Source organism: Oncorhynchus gorbuscha, linkage group LG18, assembly GCF_021184085.1.
Source record: "Oncorhynchus gorbuscha isolate QuinsamMale2020 ecotype Even-year linkage group LG18, OgorEven_v1.0, whole genome shotgun sequence".
Lineage (NCBI taxonomy): Eukaryota > Metazoa > Chordata > Actinopteri > Salmoniformes > Salmonidae > Oncorhynchus > Oncorhynchus gorbuscha.
In genome coordinates this window covers 38,606,210-38,629,782 of record NC_060190.1, presented here as the reverse complement: position 1 = coordinate 38,629,782, position 23,573 = coordinate 38,606,210, and the positions used below count along the sequence as shown (strand labels likewise).

Below are 23,573 nucleotides of genomic sequence, written 5' to 3'. Positions count from 1 at the left end.
AATGCTTATTGAAGTTTTCGATAATCATGGATTTTATCGGTGGTGACCGTGTTACCTAGCCTCAGTGCAGTGGGCAGCTGGGAGGAGGTGCTCTTGTTCTCCATGGACTTCACAGTGTCCCAGAACTTTTTGGAGTTGGAGCTACAGGATGCAAACTTCTGCCTTAAGTAGCTGGCCTTAGCTTTCCTGACTGACTGCGTGTATTGGTTCCTGACTTCCCTGAACAGTTGCATATCGCGGGGACTATTCAATGCTATTGCAGTCCTCTATACTGTATGTCTCTATACTGTAAGTCTGCTGCAGAGAGATGAGAGCATGAGAAAATGTTTTATCAGTCATGGCAATAAAAGTACTGGAAACATTGCTCACTATTTAGAAAGTAGATGGAGAACAGGCTATAGGATGGAAAAAAGTTTTGGCGCAAGTATAGTCGACTAGCGTTAGCCAACTCTAGCAAAAATGAACATTTATCGATACTTGGAGTCAAAGTATAGATATAATATCCCCATACAAAAAAATAATTTATTGCTGCAAGTTTGTGGCAAATTTGTTGAAAATTAAATTGTCACATTCTGACCTTTTATTTCCTTTGTTTTGTCGTTATTTAGTATGGTCAGGGCGTGAGTTGGGGTGGGCAGTCTGTTTGTTTTTCTATGATTTTGGGATTTCTATGTTTCGGCCTAGTATGGTTCTCAATCAGAGGCAGGTGTCATTAGTTGTCTCTGATAGAGAATCATACTTAGGTTGCCTGGGTTTCACTGTTTGTTTGAAGGTGATTGTCTATGTTAGTTGCTTGTGTCAGCACATTTCTTATGATAGCGTCACGGTCGTTTATTGTTTTTGTAAAGTTTACTTTGTGTTTTTCGTCATCTATTAAATGATGCATTCACATCACGATGTGCTTTGGTCCGCTTCTTACGACGATCGTGACATAAATAGTATGCAAAACAATGTTACCAGAAGTTTGCAAATGTTTGCCACTAGTGGTGAATCTGCGGCAAACTTAATAATATTTATTTCCACTAATGGCAAACAGTTGAAGAGGCGACTCCGGGATGCTGGCCTTCTAGGCAGAGTTCCTCTGTCCAGTGTCTGTGTTCTTTTGCCCATCTTAATCTTTTATTTTTATTGGCCAGTCTGAGATATGGCTTTTTCTTTGCAACTCTGCCTAGAAGGCCAGCATCCCAGTCGCCTCTTCACTGTTGACGTTGAGACTGTTTTTTTTCATGTACTATTTAATGAAGCTGCCATTTGAGGACTGCGTCTGTTTCTCAAACTAGACACTCTAATGTACTTGTCCTCTTGCTCAGTTGTGCACCGGGGCCTCCCACTCCTCTTTCTACTCTGGTTTGAGCCAGTTTGCACTATTCTGTGAAGGGAGTAGTACACAGCGTTGTACAAGATCTTCAGTTTCTTGCCAATTTCTCGCATGGAATAGCTTTCATTTCTCAGAACAAGAATAGACTGACAAGTTTCAGAAGAAAGTCTTTGTTTCTGGCCATTTTGAGCCTGTAATCGAACACACAAATGCTGATGCTCCAGATAATCAACTTGTCTAAAGAAGGACAGTTTTATTGCTTCCTTAATCAGCACAACCATTTTCAGCTGTGCTAACATAATTGCAAAAGGGTTTTCTAATCATTAATTAGCCTTTTAAAATGATAAACTTGGATTAGCTAACACAACGTGCCATTGGAACACAGTCATGGTTGCTGATTATGGGCGTCTGTATGACTATGTAGATATTCCATAAAAAAAATAGCCGTTTCCAGCTACAATAGTAATTTACAACATTAACCATGTCTACACTGTATTTCTCATCAATTTGATGTTATTTTAATGGACCAACAATGTGCTTTTCTTTAAAAAACAAGGACATTTCTAAGAGACACCAAACCTTTGAATGTGTGTGTGTGTGTGTGTGTGTGTGTGTGTGTGTGTGTGTGTGTGTGTGTGTGTGTGTGTGTGTGTGTGTGTGTGTGTGTGTGTGTGTGTGTGTGTGTGTGTGTGTGTGTGTGTGTGTGTGTGTGTGTGTGTGTGTGTGTGTGTGTGTGTGTGTGTGTGTGTGTGTGTGTGTGTGTGTGTGTGCAATTCACCAGCTAAGTAAAGATGCACATCTGCTTCTAATCCTGTCCTCGGTTGAAATGGACCTCCTCTGTGTGTGTGATAGTTAGTTACACTATGTTTAGCTCCCTGGGTTGAGGGAGGGAGTGAGCAATACACTCCTCCTTGATTGTCCCTTTCATGGGCCTCAGGCCCTCAGCTCAGTGGTCTTTAGGGGTTGCCAGGCACAGGCCATTAGGATTTTACTGACAGACTACGAGAGGGCTTTGTGTCCTTGTGTCCTAGTGATAAAATATCAGTTAACATTTACTGTAAAACAGGCCAGGGCAGATTTATAGGTACAGTGCGAATATAGAGTTTTTTTTCTGGGTCGAACAGCACAAATAAAGCAATGGCTTGTCTCCTTTTCCAGGTCGATGAGAAGTGCAACTTTATTTGATTTTGTTGCTTGCAGGCTAAATTTGAAGACAATTATGTGGAAGGGGAAGTGCAGTGAATGCGTGAGATTTGATCCCCTCTTTTTGGAATCAGCCTAACCATGCAACCCTTTCTGCCCCACTGGCTCATTGAGCACAAGACTGAGGGCCATGGGTGGCAGGAAGTCTCATCACGGGGAGTCAAGGACTTACAGCGTCTTTCAAAATGAATGCAAGGGGGGAGCAAACAGAATGCATAGGATTAGAATATATTACATTTAAGTTATGTAACACAGTTTTAGTTTAAGTTATGTAAGCGTGTGTGCCCGTGTGTTGTTTGTGTGGTTGGTGTAATGCTCAGCTCAGTGATGGCCAGTGAGTGAAAGTGGTGCGCCAATGTACCCGACAGCAGTGCAGGGTTGTTCGTGACAGAGGCTGAGAACCGTAAAGTTTACATGCTTTCAATTAACATTGACATTTTAGTAATTTAGGGGACCCTAATCCAGAGCGATTTACAATTAAGAGATGAAGAGATGTGCTGCCGGCCAAATTAGGTTGTCAGGCTCACCAAATGGGATAGAGGGGCCTTTATGTTGATTTTCTCAGAACCTCTGCACCGTAACTGACCCTCCACTCACCCTCATGCCCTGTAGCAGGGAGGGATGGAACTGACCAGAACAAGTGATAGAATGACCATAACGCCCCAGTTCTCTGTGAATGTGCGTGCCCATCAGTGCATGTTTTAGCTCCATAACCAACCACACTGTTATGTGGGTTTACTGGGTTGTTCTTTTTTTTGTTGCATTCCTTCTATAAGGAAATATTCTTTCTATAAAATTGAAATAATTGAATAATAATAAATAATGGCATCAAGGTGTGTGTGTGTGTGTGTGTGTGTGTGTGTGTGTGTGTGTGTGTGTGTGTGTGTGTGTGTGTGTGTGTGTGTGTGTGTGTGTGTGTGTGTGTGTGTGTGTGTGTGTGTGTGTGTGTGTGTGTGTGTGTGTGTGTGAGTGTTGTTTAACGGGGGAGGAGGAGAAAGGAGAGGAGAGAGGGAGGGAGGGAGGGAGGGAGGAAGAGAGAGAGAGAGGGAGAGAGATATCACAGCTGCAAGTGGGATGTGCTCTCAAAGATGTCCTCCAGTAAAACACTGTTGGTGTGCTTGATTCTGAAAAGAGAGATTTTTTTTGCGGGGTTGTATAATAGCTGGTAACGTGAGTGTACACGTCTTCATCGTCATCTGTCTCTAACCGCATCTGTTTCTGATGCGCAGGCACATGGCTGTGTGCGTGGGTGGCCTATTGAATAATTCACAATGGTGACATTGCTGTAGTGCCTCTAAAACCGTTTGCCATGTGAACTTTGAGACTGACAGGTAGGTGGTAGTGGGGGCAAACAAAAACACAGCGCTATCCCAAATAGCAGCGAGAGGGACTGGCTTGTAGATTTTTTAAATTATATATATATATATATAGATGGAGTGCTGTTTCAATTGTTATTTTTTGTGGGTCAGGCAGGGTTGGGGTTGGGATGGGTGATGTGGATGGCTAGTGATGATGAGTGAGCAAACACTTGTGTTTTTGTTTATCTCTCCTCTGCCCTGAACCCCACGGGACCTGGCTGCCATGACACACACAGCTGTGGAGAGCCTGGAGTGCATGTGATGTTCCTGGTTATAGTAGCTAGTCCTCCATGGGGAAACCCTCCCTGGGTGGAGAGAACCTGTTCTGCTACTGGGAGGGATAGGATGAGAGAAACAGGATCTGCCTTATTAGAGGGTGGCCGTGGGGGCACCGTCCATGGGTAGAGAGGTGCTACTGGCATGGGGTTAGGGACAGACACGATGTGCCTGGTTATAGCAGCCACGGGGAGGCCCTCCCTGGGTGGAGAGAGCCTACGTTCGTGGGAGAGATGGTGGACAGAATGTGCATGGTAATAGTGGCTGGCCATGGGGAATGTGTTGGACAGGTTAGGCCATGGGGATCTATGAGGGATACCCTCACCTGCCCTGAGGAGGAAGGGAAGCTCTTTCTGTAGCCACACTCGCCCCACCATGAGTCATGCAGCTCACATGCGAACACTCTTTGTGCAAAGTGATCCTCACGCCTTATTTCCCAAGAACTCTACCTATTGATTTGGGACCAGACCCTTTCCTCTTATTAAAATGTCACTAGCGTTTTAGTAACCCACCTTTGAGACACGCAGGCCTTATTGACTTGGGTTCTAGGGACCAACACTAACTGCCTCACCTTTTCATTGGTGACATACCTTCAGCAACGCATATTTAACACATATTTAATGTACAGTATTTTGGATTGGTCTTTGCAGTTAGTAAGTGGAACTGTAAGTGTGTGTCATATTTTTTGGGGAATACGTGTGTTTACTGTGCTCCAGGGGGGCGTTCTCGGAGGTGGTGCTAGCGGAGGAGAAGGGGACCCAGAGGCTGGTGGCCATCAAGTGTATCCCCAAGAAGGCTCTGCAGGGAAAGGAGAACAACATCGAGAATGAGATCGCTGTGCTGCACAGGTCAGTAAACATAGAGAATTAACGCAACAAAAAACACAGCCCACTACACCACACCACACCACCACATAACCCGATATCCTTAATGCTAGAATCCGCAGTTGAAACCATAACAAAGTAGCCACGGCGCTTCTGTTTTGGTAAAATGCTAAACGATGGGCCTGAAGAAATGTAATCATTCTCAAATGCATAAACAGAGCTATGGGTGCAAGGACTGACCATCCATGATATCAACGTTCTAGTTTAAACCATGTTTTGAGGCGATACGATGTTTGTTTACATTTACATTGTTTACATTGTTTCAAACATGAGTAATACCAACTTATATTTTGGGTTCTGGTGGAGGTGACAGTTGAACTAAGCTCATGAGGCATTTCTAAGTTATAGCCTATTCTTCAAGAATCAATGGCTACGTATCAATAATTCATACGTCCAAAAATGGGTGTAGCAACTGCAGATTCCAGCTTTAATAATGAATACCAGGTCGTTTCCCCATCATCAGTCATGCAAATATTTTAATAATCATTTACGTTCAGGCTCAGGAAAGAGGCTGAAGGTGGCAGGTAAGCCTAGCGGTCGGGCCAGTAACCGAGAGGTTGCTGGTTCAAATCCCCGAGCAGACTAGGTCTAACATCTGTTGCTGTGCCCTTGAGCAATGCACTCAACCCTAATTGCCCCTGTAAGTCGCTCTGGATAAGAGCATCTGGTAAATTACTCAAATGTAAAATCGAAATGATAAACTGGGTGGTTTCAGCCCTGAATGCTGATTGGCTGACAAAACGTTTATTTTTACTGCTCTAATTATGTCGGTAATCAGATAATAATAGCAATAAAGCAAATAGCAACTCCGCGTTGCATTGTGCACAAGAACAGCCCTTAGCTGTGCTACATTGGCCATATACCCCAACTTCTTGGGCCTTATTGCTTACATAACACACAGGATCTGTCACTGTGAAGAATTGACAGCATGGTATCTATCTATTGGCTCGTGGTAATGTACGGCAGAGCAAACTGATGTTAAGCAGTGAATGCCAGTGGAGAAGGGGGACTGGCTGGATGTATGATACAACATGTTTTATATATGTGTCCTGTCAGTAGAAACACCAGGATTGTGCACCGGAAATGTCAGGAGTATAGAATATAAACCTATTTTTAGTGTCCTTGTTGCTAGGGCAACAGCACATACAGAGGCGGGGGGAGATGATGTGTGTGTGTGTGTGTGTGTGTGTGTGTGTGTGTGTGTGTGTGTGTGTGTGTGTGTGTGTGTGTGTGTGTGTGTGTGTGTGTGTGTGTGTGTGTGTGTGTGTGTGTGTGTGTGTGTGTGTGTGTGTGTGTGTGTGTGTGTGGAGTTCCCTGCAGCAGTGCGAGGGAGAAATAGAATTGAGGGGAGGGAGAGCGACATCCTCATAGACATACACATTGACATCCTCTCTCCTCCGTCCTCTCTCCTTTCCTTTACAGCAGCAACACACAGTGTCACATATCGCCTACATGCATGCTTACAGTATAACAACAGAGCAATGTCCTGCCTCAGCCTTGGATGTCTCGTTGTTGGCTTGTGTATTACCAGTGCTGTCCCTGCCAGTGTATTTCCCTCAGTCACTATAGAACTCCCCCGAACTGGCTCGCTTCTCTCTCGTCAGTGGTGCTGCATGGAGACGTGGACACTGGTGTGTTCAGCCAACGACAGGAGCTGTCTCCAATATATATCCATATATTCTGAATGGAGATGATGAAACACTCCTCTGTCAGAGACTACTGGTCGTTTTGGTGTGAGACGAAAACAACCGACCCCACGATATTACAAGTTCTGTATTTATGGGATGAGGCTTTGTGTATGGTACTCCTACACACTCTTAAACAGAGCAATGGTGCCACCTGGTGTTCACATGACAGTATTGAGAGTGAGACACCTTGCAGCATAGTACTGTACACTGAGTAATCCAAAATGTAAAGAACACATTCCTAATAATTGAGCTGAACGTTTTCCCTCAATAACAGCCTCAATTCATTGGGCGTGGACTCTATAAGGTGTCAAACGTTCCACAGAGATGCTGGCCCATGTTGACTTCAATGCTTCTCACAGTTGTCCAATTGGCTAGATGAGCTTTGGGCAGTGGACCATTCTTGACACACACAGGAAACTGTTGAGTGTGAAAAACCCAGCAGCGGTTGCAGTTATTGACACAAACCGGCACCTGGCACGTTCAAAGGCACTGAAAGATTTTGTCTAGCCGTTCACCCTCTGAAATGGCACATACACAATCTATGACTCAAGTCTTAAAACTCCTTCTTTAACCTGTCTCCTCCCCTTCTTCTACGCTGATTTGAAGTGGATTTAACAAGTGACATCCATAAGGGATCATGGCTTTCACCTGGATTCAGTCGATGTCAGTCTATGTCATGGAAAGAGCAGGTGTTCTTAATGTTTTGTGCACTCGGTGTATATTGCCATAATAATATCCCTGTCTTTCTGTCTTCTTTGTGTCTTTCTTTCTTTTTCAGAATCAAGCACACCAACATTGTTTCACTGGAGGATATATTTGAGAGCACATCCCACTTGTACCTGGTCATGCAGCTGTGAGTCGGCTCTTTCTTTTCTCTCTCTCTCTGTATCTCTCTCTCTGTCTCTCTCTCTGTCTCTCTCTGTCTCTCTCTCTCTGTCTCTCTCTGTCTCTCTCTCTGTCTCTCTCTCTGTCTCTCTCTCTGTCTCTCTCTCTGTCTCTCTCTGTCTGTCTCTCTCTGTCTCTCTCTGCCTGTCTCTCTCTGTCTCTCTCTGCCTGTCTCTCTCTGTCTCTCTCTCTGTCTCTCTCTGTCTCTCTCTCTGTCTCTCTCTGTCTCTCTCTGGCTCGCTCTGTCTCTCTCTGTCTGTCTCTCTCTGTCTGTCTCGCTCTGTCTCGCTCGCTCTCTCTCTCTGTCTCTCTCTCTGTCTCTCTCTCTGTCTCTCTCTGTCTCTGTCTCTGTCTGTCTCTCTCTGTCTCGCTCTGTCTGTCTCTCTCTGTCTCTCTCTCTGTCTCTCTCTGTCTCGCTCTGTCTCTCTCTGTCTCTCTCTGTCTCGCTCTCTGTCTCTCTCTGTCTCGCTCTGTCTCTCTCTGTCTCGCTCTGTCTCGCTCTGTCTCTCTCTGTCTCTCTCTGTCTCGCTCTCTGTCTCTCTCTGTCTCTCTCTCTGTCTGTCTCTCTGTCTCTCTCTGTCTCTCTCTCTGTCTCTCTGTCTCTCTCTGTCTGTCTCTCTCTGTCTCTCTCTCTGTCTCTCTCTGTCTCTGTCTCTCTCTCTGTCTCTCTCTGTCTCTGTCTCTCTCTCTGTCTCTCTCTGTCTCTCTCTCTGTCTTTCTCTCTCTCTCTGTCTCTCTGTCTTTCTCTCTCTCTCTTTATCTCTGCCACCCCTCTCTCCCCTTCTTATTCAGTGTTCTGGTAGAAATACTGTCATGAAATAAGAAATAAGTCATGAATCCGGGACAGATTGCTGGACTGGTGTGGGGTAAGAGTTGAAGACATGTTTTTCCTTTCTTCAAATATTGTGTTTGGTAGAAGCAAAACCGTGAGCGGACATTCCCTTCGTCTGTATGTATAGGACCTTTTTTTTGTCCAGCACGTATAAGTATTATACGTAAGTAGCATTGGCTCGGGCGTGCCGGGAACTGCTTATAGGAGGAGTAAGGGCCTATCCCCTTTCTGTAGCATGAGGCAGCTTGATGTACAAGTACACCAACTGGACAGGGTCTTACTGCCAATCTATCTCCTTGATGTTGTGTGCCAATCAGGGAATCATCGGGTCCCGTTTTTAGTATCACGGATGTGTGTCTCTGTCAGGGTGTCGGGAGGGGAGCTGTTTGACCGCATTGTAGAGAAGGGTTTCTACACGGAGAGAGACGCCAGCCAACTCATCCACCAGATCCTGGACGCTGTCAAATACCTCCATGACATGGGCATCGTACACAGGGACCTGAAGGTATGGCAACTCTACACCCACACACACTCACACATGCACACACGTGCCTACACACACTCACAAATGCGCACACACACACACTCACACATGCACGCACGTGCCTAAACACACTCACACATGCACAAACACACACACACACTCACAAATGCATACAAACCAGGGTTGGCGTCAAATCCATTTAAATTCCAGTGAATTTAGAAATTCTAAATGTTACTCATTGAAAAGCATTGAATAGATTTGGAATTTCGGTGTACTTCCTGAATTGTCTGGAACTGAAAGATAATTGACCCTAACACCCACACACATACATACACCTCCACGACATGGACATACCATACATGGCCATCCTACACATGGTCATCATACACAGGTTCATCCTACACATGGTCATCCTACACATGGTCATCCTACACAGGGTCATCCTACATGGTTCATCCTACGCATGGTTATCCTACGCATGGTCATCCTACGCATGGTCATCCTACGCATGGTCATCCTACGCATGGTCATCCTACGCAGGGTCATCCTACACATGGTCATCCTACACATGGTCATCCTACACATGGTCATCCTACACATGGTCATCCTACACTTGGTCATCCTACACTTGGTCATCCTACACATGGTCATCCTACACATGGTCATCCTAGACATGGTCATCCTACACATGGTCATCCTACATAGGGCCGGTCAGTTGATGAGATCTTGTACTGTTGTGAAATGGTCACGATTCCTGTAGAATCTAATGCTGTCCATTAGATTAGTACTCAAAAATAACAACCACTCCAATTACTCTTTGTCTTGCATTGCCACACATTCATGTCTCATGTTCACCAATGTGAGAAAGCTGGAAATCTTGGTTAATTTATTCCTCTCCTGCCAAATTATAATTTTCATATTTAAATATTTTACATGGATACAGCTGTTGGTGCAATGTTGCCAAGCAATCACCACTTGACCATTTGAACATGGAATGCAACAGATCCTCCCTCAGGTTTAGGCATGCTGCCACATCCCAGGCTGGAAGAAGAGGTGCCAATGTACTCCCTCAACAACTTTTCTTGCCAATTATTTCTTACCGGAATCATTAAGGTTTCTGTAAGAAAAGCTTCAAAGCTTCAGTTGTAATCTTTTCCCTTTTTATCATAACGTCATACCCTAATTTTCTCTCTCACTCTATCTTTCTCCCTTCTCTCTTTCTCTCTTGGTTCCTCCCTCTCTCTCCCTCTCTTTCTCTCCGCTTCTCTCTCTTTCTCTCTCCATCCGTGTCTCTCTTTCTCTCTCCATTTGTGTCTCTCTTTCTCTCTCCATCCGTGTCTCTCTTTCTCTCTCCATTTGTGTCTCTCTTTCTCTCTCCATCCGTGTCTCTCTTTCTCTCTCCATCCGTGTCTCTCTTTCTCGCTCCATCCGTGTCTCTCTCTTTCTCGCTCCATCCGCTTCTCTCTCTTTCTCTCTCCATCCGTGTCTCTCTTTCTCTCTCCATTTGTGTCTCTCTTTCTCTCTCCATCCGTGTCTCTCTTTCTCTCTCCATTTGTGTCTCTCTTTCTCTCTCCATCCGTGTCTCTCTTTCTCTCTCCATCCGTGTCTCTCTTTCTCGCTCCATCCGTGTCTCTCTCTTTCTCGCTCCATCCGTGTCTCTCTTTCTCTCTCCATCCGTGTCTCTCTTTCTCTCTCCATCCGTGTCTCTCTTTCTCTCTCCATCCGTGTCTCTCTTTCTCTCTCCATCCGTGTCTCTCTTTCTCTCTCCATCCGTGTGTCTCTCTTTCTCGCTCCATCCGTGTCTCTCTTTCTCTCTCCATCCGTGTCTCTCTTTCTCTCTCCATCCGTGTCTCTCTTTCTCTCTCCATTTGTGTCTCTCTTTCTCTCTCCATTTGTGTCTCTCTTTCTCGCTCCATCCGTGTCTCTCGCTTTCTCGCTCCATCCGTGTCTCGCTTTCTCGCTCCATCCGTGTCTCGCTTTCTCGCTCCATCCGTGTCTCTCTTTCTCTCTCCATCCGTGTCTCTCTTTCTCTCTCCATCCGTGTCTCTCTTTCTCTCTCCATCCGTGTCTCTCTTTCTCTCTCCATCCGTGTCTCTCTTTCTCGCTCCATCCGTGTCTCTCTTTCTCGCTCCATTCGTGTCTCTCTTTCTCGCTCCATCCGTGTCTCTCTTTCTCTCTCCATCCGTGTCTCTCTTTCTCTCTCCATCCGTGTCTCTCGCTTTCTCTCTCCATCCGTGTCTCTTTTTCTCTCTCCATCCTTGTCTCTCGCTCTCTCCCCTCCACACTCTCACCCCCCCTCTCTCTGTCTTTCTTTTGTCTCTTTTCTCTCTCCATCCGTGTCTCTCGCTTTCTCGCTCTCTCCCCTCCACACTCTCACCCCCCCCCTCTCTCTGTCTTTCTTTTGTCTCTTTTCTCTCTCTAGCCAGAGAATCTGTTGTATTACAGTATGGACGAGGACTCTAAGATCATGATCAGTGACTTCGGCCTGTCTAAGATCGAGGATACAGGCAGTGTCATGTCTACAGCCTGTGGGACCCCAGGATACGTGGGTAAGAGATCTGTGCGTGCATGAGTGTGTGTGTCCATGTGTTTGTGGGTGTGTGCATGCGTGATCTCTCTCACTACCCCCTTTCTTTCTCTCCCTGATCCATTCACAACCTCCTCCTCACATGCCATTTATGTTGGAGTGCTATTGTATCAACTGTTAGTCCTTCAAAAGCTCTCTCTGTCTTTCTCTCGTGTGTGTGTGTGTGTGTGTGTGTGTGTGTGTGTGTGTGTGTGTGTGTGTGTGTGTGTGTGTGTGTGTGTGTGTGTGTGTGTGTGTGTGTGTGTGTGTGTGTGTGTGTGTGTGTGTGTGTGTGTGTGTGTGTGTGATGTAACCCACTAGAGCTCTGATTGAGAGGGTAAAACAAGAACTTCAATGTAGCAATCAGTCCCTCCGTCTTTCTCAATCACACTCTCCCTCTCTGTCTTTCTCCCTCTCAGCCCCTCTGTTTTTCACCAAATCTCTCTCCATCTCTGTCTTTCTGACTCCCCCTCTCTTCCTCTCTCCTCCTCTGACTTCGCGGTTTCATGTTGTTGGCAGCTCCTGAGGTGTTGGCTCAGAAACCGTACAGCAAAGCAGTAGACTGCTGGTCCATCGGAGTCATCTCTTATATTCTGTAAGTTATCTGCTTAGTCCTCTAACACAAATACAGTGTCTCATACTCTGTGTACTGACTGGTGCTTGTGCATTTAAACATCTGTTATAGAGCACTCGCTCGAGCAGCTCGTACCAAAAGTTGTACAATTCTTAAATGGTTCTGTCCGTGTCCTTCGATGATCTTCACACCCCCACGTTATTTGGTATGGTCGTATTGGTATGGTTCGATCTGTGGCTAGGACTCTTGGCACTTCATAGCGCCACAGTGATATTACATCCTTTCAACCAAATTTAAATTGGAGATTTTATTAACTGCGTTTGATGTATGGAGAAAAAAAAAAGTGTTCCCTCATGTCGTATGAACTCTTTCAGGTTGTGTGGCTACCCTCCGTTTTACGACGAGAACGACGCTAAGCTGTTTGAGCAGATACTGAAGGCAGAGTATGAGTTCGACTCTCCTTACTGGGATGACATCTCCGATTCAGGTATCTTAATAAACACACTTTGGACCTTTTTTTTTTTTGATAATAGAAAAAAAGTCAGAGGATGACACACAAAAAAAAACAATAAAATCACGAATCCTTTTTGAATGATCTGCACTCGTTTCAAAGACAGATTGCATTGGACTGTGAATGAATACCATGTTTACTTTGTGTGGGTTTGTTAGCCATTGATTGTACTATACCATACACAAGTATGTGGACATCCCTTCAAATGAATGGTGCTGGCTATTTCAGCCACACCCGTGGCTGACAGGTGTATAAAGCACACAGCCATGCAATCTCCATAAACAAACATTGGCAGTAGAATGGCCCATACTGAAGAGCTCAGTGACTTTCGACGTGATGCCGTCATAGGATGCCACCTTTCCAACAAGTCAGCTTGTCAAATTTCTGCCCTGCTAGAGCTTCCCCGGTCAACTGTACTGTAAGTGTTGCTATTGTGAAGTGGAAACGTCGAGGAGCAACAACGCGAAGTGGTTGGCCACACAAGCTCACATAATGGGACTGCCGAGTGCTGAAGTGTAGCACGTAAAAAATCATCTGTCCTTGGTTGCAACATTCACTACCGAGTTCCAAACTGCCTCTAGAAGCAACATCAGCATAATAACTGTGAAGGATGTTATAGCAGCAAAGATGGGGCCAACTCCATATTAATGCCAATGACTTGGAATGAGATGTTTTTGACGAGCAGGTGTCCACATACTTTTGATCATGTAGTGTATCTGGAGCTAGTGTAAATTGTAAAAGGATTCAACAATGTGAATGTTCAGTAATGATTTGAAACTGTTTTGATTAATTCCAGCTAAAGACTTTATCTGTCACCTGATGGAGAAAGACTTCATGAAGAGATATACCACTGATCAAGCACTTCAACACCCCTGGTACTACAAGCTTTCCCCAACCCCAACCCTAACTTCATGTCCATATCCTAGATCAACCATAACCCTGACCGCAACCCCAACCCCAACCCTAGCTTCATGTCCACATCCTAGATCAACCATAACCCTGACCACAACCCCAACCCTAGTTTCATGTCCACATCCTAGATCAACCATAACCCTGACCACAACCCCAACCCTAGTTTCATGTCCACATCCTAGATCAACCATAACCCTGACCGCAACCCCAACCCTAGTTTCATGTCCACATCCTAGATCAACCATAACCCTGACCACAACCCCAACCCTAGTTTCATGTCCACATCCTAGATCAACCATAACCCTGACCGCAACCCCAACCCTAGCTTCATGTCCACATCCTGGTTCAACCCTGAACCTGACCGCAACCCCAACCCTAGCTTCATGTCCACATCCTGGTTCAACCCTGAACCTGACCGCAACCCCAACCCCAACCCTAGCTTCATGTCCACATCCTGGTTCAACCCTGAACCTGACCGCAACCCCAACCCCAACCCTAGCTTCATGTCCACATCCTGGTTCAACCCTGAACCTCAGCTTCATGTCCACATCCTGGTTCAACCCTGAACCTGACCGCAACCCCAACCCCAACCCTAGCTTCATGTCCACATCCTGGTTCAACCCTGAACCTGACCGCAACCCCAACCCCAACCCTAGCTTCATGTCCACATCCTGGTTCAACCCTGAACCTGACCGCAACCCCAACCCCAACCCTAGCTTCATGTCCACATCCTGGTTCAACCCTGAACCTGACCGCAACCCAACCCTAGCTTCATGTCCACATCCTGGTTCAACCCTGAACCTGACCGCAACCCCAACCCCAACCCTAGCTTCATGTCCACATCCTGGTTCAACCCTGACCGCAACCCAACCCTAGCTTCATGTCCACATCCTGGTTCAACCCTGACCACAACCCCAACCCTATCTTCATGCCCACATCCTGGTTCAACCCTGACTCCAACCCTAAATCTAACTTCATTTCCACATTCCGGTACACCATAACCTCAGCTTAGGTTGAGGTTTATCTGAACATCTTGGTTCATATGCAGAAACATGTAACTGCCAAAATAAAGGAAACACGAACATAAAGCGTCTTAAGGGTTGGGCCACCACGAGCCGCCAGACCAGCTTCAATGCGTCTTGACATGGGTTCTACAAGTGTCTGGAACTCTACGAGGATGCGACACTATTCTTCCACGAGAAATTTCATCATTTGGTGTTTGGTTGATGGGATGTTAATTCCTTAATTAACTCAGTAACCACATCTGTGTGGATGCATCTGCTTTCAATATGCTTTGTATCCCTCATTTATTTAGATGTTTCCTTTATTTTGGCAGTTACATTTGACATAAAAGGCAATGATGTATACAAATAAGAAAATAAAACACAAGTAAAATATATGATCAGCCTAACTCTATGAGCAGTACATCATCAATAAGTCATAAACAACAAAATGGCATACCACCAAATCAATAAATATGCATATCAATGTCTTTAGTGATATAGCAACACATTTGCATAGTTTGAGAGCTCTTGGCAAGAAAGAACTCTGGTTGTTGCAAAAGAGTAATGCCTCCTCAGATCACGCTGCCTCTGTCTACAGTAGGGGTTAGACATTTGTGCAGTGGACTCAGTGGTGGAAAAAGTACCCAATTCTCATACTTGAGTAAAAGTAAAGATACCTTAATAGAAAATGACTCAAGTAAAAGTGAAAGTCACGCAATAAAATATTACTTGAGTAAAAGTATTTGGTTTTAAATATACTTAAGTATCAAAAGTAAATGTAAGTGCAAGAATATACTTAAGTATTAAAAGTCAAATTAAAAGTATAAAACCATTTCAAATTGCTTATATAGAGCAAACCAGACGGAACCATTTTCAAATGTTTTTATTTACGGACAGCCAAGGGCACACTCCAACACTCAGACATAATTTCCAAACAAAGCATTTGTGTTCAGTGAGTCCGCCAGATTAGAGGCAGTAGGGATGACCAGGGATGTTCTCTTGATATGTTCGTAAATTGGACGATTTTCCTGTCCTGTTAAGTAAATAGTACATTATTTTAAGTAAAAGTAAAAGTTGTAAAAATATCAATAGTACAGTAAAGTACAGATACCCCATAAAACTATGTATGTAGTACTTTAAGTATTTATACTTTACTTTAAAGTATAAGTACTTAGCACCACTGAGTGGACTTATGTGGTCATGCAGGAGTGCTTTGAAGGTCTTGGCTTCATCCCGTCTGAATGGGAGTGAGTTGTAGGGCTTCATCCCGTCCGCATGGGAGTGAGTTGTAGGGCTTCATCCCGTCTGAATGGGAGTGAGTTGTAGGGCTTCATCCCGTCTGAATGGGAGTGAGTTGTAGGGCTTCATCCCGTCTGAATGGGAGTGAGTTGTAGGGCTTCATCCCGTCTGAATTGGAGTGAGTTGTAGGGCTTCATCTCATCTGATATCCTGAGATGGGAGTGAGTTGTAGGGCTTCATCCCGTCTGAATGGGAGTGAGTTGTAGGGCTTTATCCCGGCTGAATTGGAGTGAGTTGTAGGGCTTCATCTCATCTGATATCCTGAGATGGGAGTGAGTTGTAGGGCTTCATCCCGTCTGAATTGGAGTGAGTTGTAGGGCTTCATCCCATCTGAATGGGAGTGAGTTGTAGGGCTTTGTCCCATCTGAATGGGAGTGAGTTGTAGGGCTTCGTCCCGTCTGAATTGGAGTGAGTTGTAGGGCTTCATCCCATCTGAATGGGAGTGAGTTGTAGGGCTTCATCCCGTCTGAATGGGAGTGAGTTGTAGGGCTTCATCCCATCTGAATTGGAGTGAGTTGTAAGGGCTTCATCCCATCTGAATGGGAGTGAGTTGTAAAGGCTTCATCCTGTCTGAATGGGAGTGAGTTGTTGGGCTTCATCCCGTCTGAATGGGAGTGAGTTTTTGGGCTTCATCCTGTCTGAATGGGAGTGAGTTTTTGGGCTTCATCATGTCTGAATGGGAGTGAGTTGTAGGGAGTTCCAATAATGCGAAAGCGTCGTCTCTGAATGCATTCTAAGACCTTAGAGAGACACTTCAACCCCCAAGTCCTTCAATGCATTCTGGCGTAAGGTTTAGGCTGGTTTAACCAGGCTACGATGCCTACGTCCCACATCCCAAACTTCAGACAGCTTGCCCCACCCTGCTCTCATCTCTCTCTTTTCTGATTTGCAGGATCTGTGGAGACACAGCTCTTGATAAAAACATCCACGAGTCTGTCAGTGCTCAGATCAAGAAGAACTTTGCTAAAAGTAAATGGAAGGTCAGTGGCTCAAAATCACAGCTTTGATAACTCTCATGTTCTTACTCTTTTTATTAATTTATCTCTCTGTCTTCTCTCTAATTTATATGGTTCCTCAGTTTTTTATGGTGGTTGGATAAATCACTGTGCATTTCTCATCTTCAGCTCTCTCTCTCTCTCTCTCTCAATTCAATTTCAGTTCCATTTAAGGGCTTGATTGGCATTGGGAAACATATGTTAACATTGCCAATGCAAGTGAAGTAGATAATAAACAAAAGTGAAATAAACAATAAAAATGAACAGTAAACATTACACTCACAGACGATCCAAAAGAATAAAGACATTTCAAATGTCTCTCTCTCTCTCCCTCTCTCTCTCTCTCTCTCTCTCTCCCAACCCCCTTCCTCTTCTCTTCCACCCACCCTTTCTTCTCTCTATGTCCCTTCTCTCCCCCCTTTCTTTTGCTCTGTCCTTTTCTTTGTTTCCCCCTATCCCATCTCCCCCTCTCCCTCCCCCTTTCCCCCCATGTAGCAAGCATTCAACGCCACAGCGGTGGTGAGACACATGCGGAGACTGCAGCTGGGTACCAGCCTAGAGGGCCCCAGCCAGATCACCCCCACCAGCCCCTGTCACGCGCAAGCACTCCTGCTGCAGGAGGAGGACGAGGAGGAGGAGGAAGAGGGACCGGGGGTAGAGGAGGAGAGCTGTAAGTGAGACAAACACTGAGCCTGTCCCCCTCAGACTCATGCTTTCTATCTATTCTATCGATTTGAATCTATTCTTCCGTGCCCAGAAACCTGCTCCTTTTACTCTCTGTTCCAAACGCACTAGACGACCAGGTCTTATAGCCTTTAGCCGCACCCCTATCCTACTCCTCCTCTGTTCCTCTGGTGATGTAGTGTTTAATCCAGCTCCACTCCCTTCCCCAGGTGCTCTCATTTGTCGACTTCTGAACCGTAAAAGCCTTGGTTTCATGCATGTTAACATTAGAAGCCTCCTCCTTATATTTGTTTTATTCACTGCTTTAGCACACTCCACCAACCCCGATGTCCTAGCAGTGTCTGAATCCTGGCTTAGGAAGGCCACCAAAAATCCAGAAATGTCCATCCAACAAGATAGAACTGCCAAAGGGGACAAGTTGCAATCTACTGCAGCGATAGCCTGCAGAGTTCTGTCTTACTTTCCAGGTCTATACCCAAACAGTTTGAGCTTCTACTTTTAAAAATCCACCTTTCCAGAAACAAGTCTCTCACCTTTGCTGCTTGTTATAGACCCCCCTCAGCCCACAGCTGTGCTCTGGACACCATATGTGAATTGATTGCCCCCATCTATTTTCAGAGCTCGTACAGTTAGGTGACCTAAACTGGGACATGCTTAACACCCCAGCCGTGCTACAATCTAAAGTAGATGCCCTCAATCTGACACAAATCATAAATGAATCTACCAGGTACAACCCCAAATCCATAACCATGGGCACCCTCATAGATATCATCCTGACCAACCTGCCCTCTAAATACACCTCTGTTGTCTTCAACCAGGATCTCAGTGATCACTGCCTCATTGCCTGCTTCCGTAATGGGTCTGTGGTCAAACGACCACCCCTCATCACTATCAAACGTTCCCTAAAACACTTCAGCGAGCAGGCCTTACTAATTGCCCTGTCCGGGGAATCCTGGAAGGATATTGACCTCATTCCGTCAGTAGAGGATGCCTGGTTATTCTTTAAAAGTGCTTTCCTCACCATTTTAAATAAGCATGTCCCATTAAAAAAAATTGAACCAGAAACTGATATAGCCCTTGGTTCACTCCAGACCTGACTGCCCAAAAACATCCTGTGGCGTACTGCATATGCATCGAATAGCCCCCGCTATATGCAACTTTTCAGGGAAGTTAGGAACCAATATACACACTTTTTAAAGTGTCCCAGAGGAGAATAAGAGCACCTCCTCCCAGCTGCCCACTGCACAGAGACTAGGAAACACTCACCACCGATAAATCCACGATTATTGAGAATTTGAATAAGCATTTTTCTATGGCTGGCCATGCTTTCCACCTGGCTACCACTACCCCGGTCAACAGCCCCCCAGCCCCCACAGAAACTTGCCCAAGCGTCCCCCATTTCTCCTTCAGCCAAATCGCAGATAGCTGATGTTCTGAAAAAGTGGCATAATCTGGACCCCTACAAATCAGCTGGGCTAGACAATCTGGACCCTCTATTTCTAAAATTATCCACCGCAATTGTTGCAACCCCTATTACTAGCCTGTTCGACCTCTCTTTCGTATCATCTGAGATCCCTAAATATTGGAAAGCTGCCACAGTCATCCCCCTCTTCCAAGGTGGAGACACTCTAGACCCAAACTGTTACAGACCTATATCTATCCTACCTTGCCTTTCTAAGGTCTTCAAAAGCCAAATAAACAAACAGATCACTTCGAAACCCACCGTACCTTCTCCGCTATACAATCTGGTTTCCGAGCTGGTCATGGTTGCACCTCAGTCACGCTCAAGGTCATAAACAGTATCATAACCGCCATCGATAAAAGAAAATACTGTGCAGCCATATTCATCAACCTGGCCAAAGCTTTCTACTGTCAATCACCACATTCTTATCGGCAGACTCAACAGCCTTGGTTTCTCAAATGCCTGGTTCACCAACTACTTCTCTGACAGCGTTCAGTGTGTCAAATCAGAGGGCCTGTTGTCCCATTTTCTGGCAGTTTCTATGGGGTGCCACAGGGTTCAATTCTCGGGCCGACTCTTTTCTCTCTATACATCAATGATGTCGCTCTTGCTGCTGGTGGTCCACCTCTATGCAGACGACACCATTCTATATACTTCTTGCCCTTCTCTAGACATTGTGTTAACTAACCTCCAAAAGAGCTTCAATGCCATACAACTCTCCTTCCGTGGCCTCCGAACTTCTCTTAAATGCAAGTAAAACTAAATGCAGGCTCTTCAACCGATCACTGCCCGCACCTGCCCACCAGTCCAGCATCACTTCTCTGGACGATTCTGACTTAGAATATGTGGACAACTACAAATACCTAGGTGTCTGGTTAGACTGTAAACTCTCCCTCCAGACTCACATTAAGCCTTTGCTAGGTAAAGCCCCGCCTTATCTCAGCTCACTGGTCACAAGCACCCACCAGTAGCACGCGCTCCAGCGGGTTTATTTCACTGGTCACCCCCAAAGCCAATTCCTCTTTTGGCCGCCTTTCCTTCCAGTTCTCTGCTGCCAATGACTGGAACAAATTTCAAATATCACTGAAGCTGGAGACTCATTTCTCCCTCACTAACTTTAAGCATCAGCTGTCAGAGCAGCTCACAGATTATTGCACCTGTACATAGCCCATCTGTAAATAGCCCATCCAACTACCTCATCCCCATATTGTTATTTATTATTTTGCTCCTTTGCACCCCAGTATCTCTACTTGCACATTCATCTTCTGCAAATCTATCACTCCGGTGTTTAATTGCTATATTGTAATTACTTCGCCACTACGGCCTATTTATTGCCTTACCTCCCTAATTTTACCTAATTTCCACACACTGTATATAGATTAGACTGTTTTAGACTGTTTTGCTTTATCTTTGCCAGGTCGCAGGTGTAAATGAGAACTTGTTCTCTTCTAGTCTACCTGGTTAAATAAAGGTGAAATTAAAAATGTTAAAAATAAAAAATCTCACATAGCCACCAGTGGAGCAAGTACATTGTTGTGTACAGTACTCTATTGGTACTCTAGTAGTATAGTACTCTAGTCACAGGAGGCTGCTGAGGGAAGAAGGGCTCATAATAATGACTGGCGCAGAGCAACTGGAATGGCATCAAACACCTGGAAACTATGTGTTTAATGTATTTGATACCATTCCACTGATTCCACTCCCAGTCATTACCACAAGGACCATCCTCCCCAATGAAGGTGCCACCAACCTCCTGTGACTTTAGTACAGCACTGTGGAGTACTGTCCCTGTCATCAAGCTCTCCTCTCCTCTCCTCTCCAGTGTCGCAGCGGCGCGGGAGTGCAGAAGGCAGTGCCGACCGGGACAGTCTGAGGAGTTGCACCTACTGCTGCAGGCCAGCAAGTCGCGTCTGAGTAGCCACAGACCCCGCCCCTCTGTCGCCACGGGGATACGTATGTTTCTATGGAGCCACCCAGAGCCGGCCCAGTCTGGCCATGAATGCAGAGTGATGTTATGACAGGCTGTGTCCACTAGAGGGACACAACCAGCCAGGCATAGTTTCCAGGCACAAAAGACCATTTGTTTCCGTATCACTGAAACCAATACCAGTTCATCATCAACATTCAAACCACTACTACTTTCTTCTTTCCATTGTAATGTTTATTTTTCTTCTTCGATTGTTCCATTTGGATCATAAATCATCCGTATCTTACCTGTGTTTGTTTCGGTTTTGATGCTTCCATCCCCATCAGAAACACTTCAGAGTTTATGAGTGAGTTGACTGCAGGACTCTGGATGGACTCTGTATTCTGGTTCAGACTGGGGTCGTAAAAAGCGCTTCTGGTTCGAGGCATCTGCATGCTTCGGTTGGATGATAAAATGTGAAATGTGTGGATATAAAAGGGAGAAAAAAAATCTTATGGCTGTTCTGTTACCAGAGGTTCACACTGAGATCCCTATGACTGTATAGCCTATCAGATTAATCCTATAACCCTCTCAGCCAATGAGCATGTCCATAGTAACCACACCCACTTAACATGTGAGTTGGGGCACATGGTTTGATGTTGAGACCATTTCAGTTCGGAGTAGTTTGCAAATAAACTCTTGACAAGGAATCAAGTCAGTTGTGTGCATGGCAACTCTATTCGCAAAGGCCCCTAAATGTCATGATCATTTAAATGTGCCGCCAATTTTACACCCCTATCCTTTGTGGTGGGAGGGATCTCAGTGTGTGTGTTCACTGTCTGCTCTGTACTGTGCACCTCTCTCTTGTGGAAGAAGTATCGGTCTACCGTCTGCATGACCTGGTTATAATATGTTTACATGAATGATGATCAACATATAAATATTTAAAAAAAACACACGTGTATGATTATTATTACTACTCTGTTGTCCTGATCAAAAAAAAAATGTAATTCTGAATAATGTAATTCTGAATAATGTAATTCTGAAAACGATATAATGTGAAGTGAGAATCACCAGTCAGATGTTCTGTTGTTGACAACGTATGTACGTTGCAGCACAGTCTGAACTGTAACTTTACCTTAACCTCTGCATTGTCCATATGATGGTCATATCTCTACCCCAGTGGCACACTGGCACCATTTCCCTGGTAACCATGTTGATTTAGTTGAAATTACAACTCTAGGATGTTCTATAAGTCGTTGTGGGAGTCTTTATTTGTTTTGTCCACTTAAGGTTTTGTAGTTTGTCTCAACATACTGAATGGGCCCTGACCCCTCCCTTGCCCTGGTACTGTGTAACAGTTTTGATTGTAACATAAAAATGTTGAGTGAACACGACAGACTTCAGTTAGAATACTATTTGAAACATTTCAAATACTTTGAGCGTTGGCTTAGGAGTGGAACGAGAAACCAGTTCTCTACCTGCAATGACAAGACAGAATGCAGTCTGATTAAAAAATCTCAAAGTACAGTGTTACTTGATATGATTACGGGTTCAACACGTCAGTAAGGCTGACAATGGAAAGCCTATTGTAATCTGTTTTGTTCATGCCAAACGGCTGTTCAGATTGGATACCAAATCCTTATTGTTTAGTTGAATCAGAGGTACTGCTAGGCAAAACCTTATAGTTGGACCTGGTTTAGGGCAATGGTGACCTGTGTTTGGTCCTTAGCAGTGACTTCATGAGGTTATAATTGGTCGAAAGATGTTGGCCAGTCATAGAAGGCAATCATTCTGGCTTTAGAAGTGACCGACTGACTGCAGAGTGGAAAATATGCAAACCATGTGTGAAGGGCTTCATGTTATATGTTTGGTGTAGTTGCTGTTGATGACTTTGTTAACCTAATAACCTGAGTTCATTTGTTTGGTATAGACCTTCTGTTGAACTTTTCCTTGGTTTTGTTTCCCCTTGGTTCCGATTTGTAAAAAAAACAAAATAACGGATTTATTTGACTCATGACAAACATTTAAATGCATTAAGAAACACGTGTATATTATATATATATATATATACATATATTTATATATATATATACATATATATATTCTATATTCTATATCCTTTTTTGTAAAAGCTGTTTTGAGCTACTAATGTATGGATGCAATGCATCATGGGTTATTGATCAACATGTATGAAAGGAGATAATGATTTGTACCATCGGAGGAGATATGATCGCAGGAAATGAAATTAAACTTCCTTGTCTATGCATTGTGTGTACTGTCATTTTACTGTCATTTGTAAAAAATAAAAAATTCAGTCAGGGTCACGTTCATTAGGCACCAAACAGAATTTAAAAAATAGGTAGGGACTACACTTTTTTTTGTTTTTTACTTGAACGGTGAGGGTTATGGTATGTTATAATACTACCATCGGTAATACAGTACATGCGTCCTATTCTGCCATCTGATGGGGCAGTATATACTGTACCTGAGTGTGGATAATAGAGGGCGTATGGTACAGCAGACATGGGATGCTGTCTTACGCTTGTGTCCAGATAAAATACAAAATGCACTTTATTCATGTTTAATGTCCTTTTTATTTATGACAAAGTAACACATTTCCAAGGACAATGTCATCTGAAGTGTTAAACATTATTATTCACTGTTGTCACTAGGTGAATGATGTATGTTCTGTTGATTTGCATAGAGAATGTGTACGTGAGAGGATCAGG

The 23,573-nt window shown here is 44.6% G+C and overlaps 1 protein-coding gene across 1 annotated transcript in view; it reads left to right on the top strand.

Annotated features, from left to right (window-relative positions):
* camk1a (calcium/calmodulin-dependent protein kinase Ia) overlaps positions 1-23,110 on the top strand; it is a 68,133-nt gene extending 45,023 nt beyond the window's left edge. The window contains exons 3-12 of the mRNA XM_046312869.1: positions 4,872-5,003; positions 7,506-7,580; positions 8,811-8,949; positions 11,351-11,477; positions 12,014-12,089; positions 12,443-12,555; positions 13,376-13,454; positions 16,687-16,774; positions 17,285-17,459; positions 20,758-23,110. Of these exons, the coding sequence (XP_046168825.1) occupies positions 4,872-5,003; positions 7,506-7,580; positions 8,811-8,949; positions 11,351-11,477; positions 12,014-12,089; positions 12,443-12,555; positions 13,376-13,454; positions 16,687-16,774; positions 17,285-17,459; positions 20,758-20,849 (1,096 nt within the window). The 3' untranslated portion in view covers positions 20,850-23,110. The remainder of the gene's footprint in view (positions 1-4,871; positions 5,004-7,505; positions 7,581-8,810; positions 8,950-11,350; positions 11,478-12,013; positions 12,090-12,442; positions 12,556-13,375; positions 13,455-16,686; positions 16,775-17,284; positions 17,460-20,757) is intronic.
* The last annotated feature ends 463 nt before the right edge of the window (positions 23,111-23,573 follow it).